At 37.0% G+C, this 8,170-nt stretch overlaps 1 protein-coding gene across 1 annotated transcript; it reads left to right on the forward strand.

The window, feature by feature from the left end:
- The first annotated feature begins 1,849 nt into the window (after nt 1-1,849).
- On the forward strand, nt 1,850-5,534 carry LOC107550631 (ovarian aromatase-like). The gene is made up of 3 exons (XM_016231959.1): nt 1,850-2,028; nt 3,275-3,516; nt 5,114-5,534. Exons 1-3 carry the CDS (start codon nt 1,914-1,916, stop codon nt 5,345-5,347), a joined length of 591 nt encoding a protein of 196 aa, XP_016087445.1. The 5' UTR covers nt 1,850-1,913; the 3' UTR covers nt 5,348-5,534.
- Nucleotides 5,535-8,170: the final 2,636 nt, after the last annotated feature.

Here is an 8,170-nt window from a genome sequence, read left to right on the forward strand (position 1 = left end):
ATATATATATATATATATATATATATATATATATATATATATTAACTTTTAAATATAAAACACTACATTTAAAATTATAATAAATTTTTTTACATATGCTTTAGTATGGTAGTCAACCCACCTAAATTTCATTATTACAAAATACACTTTTTAAAATATACTTAAGTGTGTTATTTTTAATGCACTTAAGAGACAGAATATTCCATCACCATATCACAGAATGTTCCAGGATAAATGAACTCAAATGTGGCATTCTAATTCTGTGCGTATCACAGGTCATCTGCTGTGTATCATGTGTTGAGGAAATCACTGTACACCTCACGATTTGGGAGCAAACTGGGTCTGCAGTGTATCGGAATGCATGAACAGGGCATTATATTCAACTCAAATGTGGCATTCTGGAAGAAAGTCTTTTTAATATGCAAGTTATGCTGTACTGAAGGAGAACAGGCTGATTCAAACTGCATGGCCGCGTGCATGTGTGTGCGTGAGTGTGTGTGTGTGTGTGTGTGTGTGTGTGTGTGTGTGTGTGTGTGACAGCTCTAACAGGTCCAGGGCTTCAGAGAACTTTGGATATTTGCATCACTTCCACAAACACACACCTGGATAATCTGTCACACCTGATGGATGCTCGGGGACAGGTGGATATCCTCAACTTACTGCGGTGCATTGTAGTGGACATTTCCAACAGACTGTTTCTAGGAGTCCCTCTCAATGGTCAGTCTTGAGAAACACTTAGACTATCATATACTATATACTAAAAGTTTATAGGCAGTTAAATCACATTTAATAATCATTGAATAATACAAATCATCTAATAAATGTTATGTAATAAATCTTACCAACTCTAAACAATTGTACAGTATTATATTTTTATATGCTATGTATATTGTCATTATGCAATCTTAATTAAAGGGCATGATTGATGTTCTCTCTATTGTTTGTGATCATATGATTAATATTGCAATTTTAGTATGTGACATACATTGAAGATTATGTTTATTATAAGATTATGTACATTATAAATGTAATTGCTGGTTTCTTGCTGCTGTGTTGTAGAGCATGATCTGCTTCAGAAGTTTCATAAATATTTTGACACCTGGCAGACAGTATTAATCAAACCTGATGTGTACTTCAGACTGGCCTGGTTGCACAGGAAGCACAAGAGAGACGTATGAGTTCATGAGATGTAATATTGGAGATGTATGTAGTGTAAATGCATGTAAATACCATGGTATATGAATGTGATAACTTCTGATACTTTTGTAAGGAACACTTACGCAAATGCAGAATCCAGAGAGCTTTAAAAAACTCTTTTTGGACTGAATTGTAAAGTGTTTTTTTCTGTTGTGAACATTTGTAAAGGCTTTGAAAAGTGAGACTGGCCTGGTTGCACAGGAAGCACAAGAGAGACGTATGAGTTCATGAGATGTAATATTGGAGATGTATGTAGTGTAAATGCATGTAAATACCATGGTATATGAATGTGATAACTTCTGATACTTTTGTAAGGAACACTTACGCAAATGCAGAATCCAGAGAGCTTTAAAAACCTCTTTTTGGACTGAATTGTAAAGTGTTTTTTTTCTGTTGTGAACATTTGTAAAGGCTTTGAAAAGTGTTTTTATGGTCTGTGTGTGTGTGTGTGTGTGTGTGTGTGTGTATGTTGCAGGATGCCATTGCTGATCGAGCAGAAGAGAGTTCAGCTGTCACATGCAGAAAAACTCGACCAGCTCAACTTCACAGCAGAGCTGATATTTGCTCAGGTGAATGTGACATGCCAGAATTTCACACAAACTTCTGAAACATGTATGAGAATGACTCCCTGTGTGTGTGTGTGTGTGTGTGTGTGTGTGTGTGTTTAGCGCCACGGGGAGCTGAGCGCTGAGAACGTCAGGCAGTGTGTGTTGGAGATGGTGATCACAGCTCCAGACACTCTCTCTATCAGTCTGTTCTTCATGTTGCTGTTGATCAAACAGAATCCAGACGTCGAATTAAAGATCCTGCAGGAAATTAACACTATCCTAGGTATGAGCAGGGATAATGATATTTAAGTGTAACACTTTATTCAAGATAAAGGAGTCTGATTAGCAAGGAATATCAGAAAGCCAAGTCCTGACTGTGGCGAAAGGTGGAGCTGGGGATGGAGGAGGGTAATTTGCTCCTGAGCAAGCTGAAAAGCTGCTGAATAATACTGAATAGAGCTTATATAGGAATGCCGCAATAGGTGTCGTATTCCTATAGGTAGATGTGATCAGCTGAGAATCAGCTGATGCAAGCTTGACTCACGTGACCTGCCAGAACTAACGCTAATGCTTAATTTCTGCCAGGACCACTATCGTCAAAATGATAGATACTTAGCATAAAGTTTGGTTTGGCGGTATGGTTCTGTTCTGGGCAAGAAGCATATCCTTCTGGAATAACAGAGACTGGGGCACATTAGCTTCTTGCTGTTGCAAGATTAACTAAGTACCAGCACTTGGAGTAACAACCAATAGCTTAAAGCAACAAGCAAGTCTATCGACAAACATGATACTGAACACTAAATAAGCCCTAACAAGCAAGCAAAATCCTGACCAGCTGCATCACTGTGTGGTATGACGCCTGCAACGCACTACGTGTTGCTCCAGCTGTATGAACACATATGCGTAAATGCTGTGCAAATATGCTTTTTTCAATTAGCAGACCAGGTAATATACACAGCGATATGGATTAAAACAGCATTCACTTATTTTAGATGTGGATTTCAGATGTTCTGAAACACGCTGCAACAGCTTGATTTGCAAGCAGCGATGCTTAATTTGCTCCTGAGCAAGCTGAAAAGCTGCTGAATAATACTGAATAGAGCTTATATAGGAATGCCGCGATAGGTGTCGTATTCCTATAGGTAGATGTGATCAGCTGAGAATCAGCTGATGCAAGCTTGACTCACGTGACCTGCCAGAACTAACGCTAACGCTTAATTTATCGTACTTTAAAAGGAATTATTTCCTCATCCTTATATCATTTCAAACCTGTATTCTGGACATTTTCTGTAGTACACAAGAAAAATGTAGAAGATTCTATTCATAACTCTTTTCCATTCATTGAAAGACTCCAAAAGAAAGCAGTTCATGATGTTCTATAACAGGTTGTAATGACATGAAAGTGAGTAAATACTGACAGAATTTTCATTTTTGGATTAATTATTCCGTTTTGATTGTGTAGTCAGTGTATGTTTCATTCACACGATTGTCTGGTTATATGAATATCATGTTATGATTGTGTTTTGTAGCAGGTAGGAACCTGCAGCACTCACATCTGTCCAGGTTACACATTCTGGAGAGTTTTATCAATGAGTCGCTCCGGTTCCATCCGGTCGTGGACTTCACCATGCGCCGGGCGCTGGATGATGATGACATTGAGGGCTACAAAGTAAAGAAAGGAACAAACATCATACTGAACGTGGGTCGGATGCACAGATCCGAATTCTTCCCCAAACCGAATGACTTCAGTCTAGACAACTTCCAGAAAAATATGAGTCTTCATTTGGGAGTCTTCAAATCCACACATTAGTTTCTTGTCTTATATTTCTGTCATTGTCAGTGCCATTACAAACATTTACCATGTAAAACTATTAGCCATCACTCAAATAAATAATTATTGTTTTTTTTTAAATAAATTAATAAAAAAGATTCTGCGATTGTTTTAGGAAGATACCATGCTAATTTTATTATTTTTTAAATAATAAATTTTTTAATTATTTTTATATACGTTTAGTCTTCAGTGCCTTTACAAACATTTACCATCACTCCAAAATAAAAGATTCTGAATTAATTTTTTATTATTTTCTAATAATAATTGTAACGGGGTGAATGATCCGTGCGGATCCATCTGCAAAGCTTTATTCAAAGGCGTGGTCATAAAACAGGCGAGGGTTAGACAATGGCAAACAGGTATGTTATAGGCATGACAAAAGTGTAATCCAAGGACAGGCGTGGGTCAAACGACGGCGAACATTAGTGATGTTACGTTCTGTGCCGAGGCTTTGGAGCATGTGTCGAGAAATCCCGGCAGCTTTCAGTGAAGCGCGTATCGAGGCTTGTATCGCTTTAGAGCAATGATGTCATTGATGACGTCCGAAGCCTCGCTTGGCAGACTGGTTCAGGAAGCGGTTCAAATCTTGTAAATTCACAGTCCTCTGCCCTGTTAAACCCAGCCACTTTCCAGTTTTAGACCAATAATATTGCCCCTCCTGCCGATTATGATCAAAGATTTGATTTACACACATTTGATAGCCCCATTAATTTCAAGCCAATATGTTTATTACACAGTTGTTATATTATGTTATACAATCATTATACATCACTATAAAACACACATTTTATTCATATAAATAGATTAGTCTATGTGAAATTTTTATTCTTTTTTCACCATTATTTCTAAGCCTTAACTGGTGCAAAATGCAGTGTATCACAGATCACATCAGGTCATCTGTGATGTATCTGCTTGTTTTAAACTCTTTGGCCACCAGGTGGTAGTGTGAGCAAATGAAGCCTCGAGAAATTAACCCTTTTGTGAACCACTTGACTGAAAAGCTTCAATGCTTCATGAGGCTTCATCTCGCCATCACTAGCGAACATAATCCAGAGGGCGAAGCAAACGGGTAATCTAACAGACAGGCTAAATAATCAGGAAACAGGCAATCAGGAAACAAGACATGACTAGACTTAGACTAGCACTAGGAACTCGAAACTAGGACCGGGAACTGGCTCCGTAATGCTACTATCACTGACAGAGAGATAAGTGCAAACAATACTCTGCGATTTGAAAGCAGAAGTCCATGACTTATAAAGTGTGTTTGATTGTTTGCAGCTGTGTGTGTAATCAGTGCAATGGATGATGGGAAATGTAGTCTGGGGTGACATGTGAAAGTCTGTGTAGTGAGAGAGTCAATATAATGGAAGAGTGACCTCTGGTGGCAATTGGACAGAAGTCCATGACAGAGACGTGACAAATCCATGATTCATGACAATAATAGTAATAGGAGTCAGTATTTAATCAATCAAAATAGTATATTTTGTGTCCATGGCAACAGCAACAGAGTAATACCATTCTCTGTCTCTCTTTCAAGGTGCCGAGTCGTTTCTTTCAGCCTTTCAAATCAGGCCCACGGTCGTGTGTGGGGAAGCATATCACTATGGTGATGATGAAGTCCATTCTTGTGATGCTGCTGTCTCGTTTCTCTGTGTGTCCTGTGAAGGGCTGTACTGTAGACAGCATCCCAAAAACCAACGACCTGTCACAGCAGCCGGTGGAGGAGCCCTCGAGCCTCAGCATGCAGCTCATCCTCAGAAACTCTCTCTGATTCACCTCTAACGTATCTGCTCCTTTGTCATTATTAACATGTATTTATCTACTGCTTTTAGTAGTCAGAGATATTTCATTCATATGCAAAAATAAGTCAAAAGTATTCTCAAATGGTGTAACTGTAACTGATTATTTTTTTTTTAAATGTGTAGTTTTGCTATTACAAATATTAATAAACACACACACACACACACACACACACACACACACACACACACATATACACATGCATATATAAGTGAAACCCAAAAGCAAAACACAAAAATTGTGGAAACAGATACGCAAATTTATAAAGTAGAGCAATTTTAAAAGAAATTGAAAATGCATAATAAACAAATAAAAAAGTAATAATAAAATATCATATAGGCTAGGTGGCCTAAACAATATTTCAATATTATTGTATGTTATTTACTCATGAATTGTTTCACGGTTCATAATTGTTTTACTGGTTGTTTTATTTGTTTTTGTTTCAGAAACTGTCTTTCTAATATTAATAATAATAAACAACAATAATAATAATAATCAGGGGTGTAAGGTGTCCTCTATAAAAGAACAGTAATCCACATAATAGTAGCTAAAAAAGTAATTTCTTGTAATACAATATAAGTAACATTTATGTGTGTAGATACATTGTAAAAAAAAAAAAGTCACACTGAAGCAGACATAGACATACTGCACTGCTAAAACACAACAGTCCTTGTGGTGCCTTAATAGGAAAGGGGGGGTTTCCATTACTTGATAAATTATCAAATGTGTGGTGCATGTGTTTAATTGTGATAAAACACGTCCAGTATGTCTGCATTTCGTATATATGCCATCATACAGTAATTTTCATCAGCAGAGGGCACTGTTACACCATGTTAGGACCGTGTGAACACTGTTATGTGTATACATAATCTGTTTTAATTTAAATGATTGAGAATTCAGAGCTGTCAAGTTTTAAATGAGTTTAGTGAATTCAAAACTAGTTGGACTCAACAGATGTTCAGCAGAAACCATTTGTACAGCTCCTGTGTGTAGCTGGCAGGCAGCATAAGGGTCTCAGGGTCTATTAGTTTTCAAGGGCCATTTCTGCCACATGGGGCCCAGAAAGACATCAGCCAACATGTAGAGACCATACACATACACACACCACTTAATGTAAAACAGTCAAGATTAACTTACTTGGTATGCATATTAAATGATTTCTAATTTACATTTGCATTGGTTGTTTTGATGTATTATTATCATATTCAGGCTTTCTAAAGCGGAGCATTCAGACAGACCGGATCCATGTTGCTTATTGTTTTCTGTGAGAATCAGTGGCTAACCCTTAGATGAAGACGGAAATTAATATGACGCACGTCTCGTAATTGCCGTGGTAACCTGCACAGCTGTGTTAGTGGCAACCAGATGACACTGTAGACAAATACACATTGTTACACTAAAACAAAACACACACCTGCCTGATCCAGAGATCTCCATGTTAATGCTGTCTAAACAAGAAACAGGAAAACATTTATCACCAGATACATTGAGATATTCATGCCTTCAGAGCACTGAGAAACAGCACAAAAGTTCTTCTCGATGCCTACTTTACTTATCTCTCTCTAGACAGGTTGGTATTCTTGCTTGTTTGTAGAGTTATTTGGCCACTTCCATAACAATTATCTAATTATTAACAGGAATAAATAAGTGAAGCATCTGCTAAATGAACGGTCCTCCCAAAAATGAAAATGCTTCAAACCATCACATTCTTTCTTCGGTGGAACAGAAAAGGAAAAACTGTGCAAAATGTTCACTCTGCTCTTTTCCATACAATGAAAATGAATGGGGACATAATTTTAAATTAACATTTTAAAAATGTAATGGTTTATTTATTGGAAAATAATGATTAACGTGTACATGTTTTCAATATGCAAGGTTTACTTTACTTTGCATTCTGAGTCATTAAAATTTAAACTTAAAAATGATGTGAAGGTTTTTCAAAACCAAATAAAACCAGCACGAATGCAGGGTACATTTCTAAGAAATCATGCATTTAAAGCTTAATTTTCGTTTTCATTATCTTCAACACTCTAGCTTGTCATTGACCCACATGTGAAATATCTACAACCAAAGTTTCCTTTGCTTATTCAAGGTAAACTCTATGATAAGAGAGGATGTCCTAACTTAAGCAGCCTGAGAGAGAAAAAAAAAGAAGAAGAAAAAAACAGTTTAACTTGTGTTTAAATATGCAGATCTACAGCTGTCCATCTAGACTGCTGCTCTCTTGGATAACCTTACCAGACCAGATCAGTTTCACACTCAAACAGCAATCACACAGCAAATACTGTAGATTTTAGCTAGAGAGAAAGAGACTTATCTACTGGTTTAACAGGAAGAAATGTTCAGATAAGCAGAAAACCTCTGCTTTGCAAAACGCAAAACACAAGGAGACAGAGCTGCCATGATCAACAAAATATGACAGGTTATAGTAATGACTACATTTTACACTTTATTAAGAAAATATTTTCGGGTGTTCAGGATGGTGGCTTAGTACTAGCAACAGATATTACTAGCCCCAGTAAAATACCCCGGTAAATTATAACTTCAATGTCTTTCAATAGAGATTACCGTATAACAACCATTCTTAGCAGCTGATAGAAATATTGTCAGCTGTTCAGAATACCAGATTAGTGTACAAATCATTCATTTGTTTTGATGTAATCAATTGGGTTTGCAAAATGATCTGAAATGGTTCACAGTTCAGTTTGATTCATTTGTATAGTACACTCATGCACTGCAGTTTATCACATGGAAATACAAACCCAATTCCAAAAAAGTTGGGACACTGTACAAA

This window comes from Sinocyclocheilus grahami, unplaced genomic scaffold (genome assembly GCF_001515645.1).
Source record: "Sinocyclocheilus grahami isolate Dianchi unplaced genomic scaffold, SAMN03320097.WGS_v1.1 scaffold403.1, whole genome shotgun sequence".
Lineage (NCBI taxonomy): Eukaryota > Metazoa > Chordata > Actinopteri > Cypriniformes > Cyprinidae > Sinocyclocheilus > Sinocyclocheilus grahami.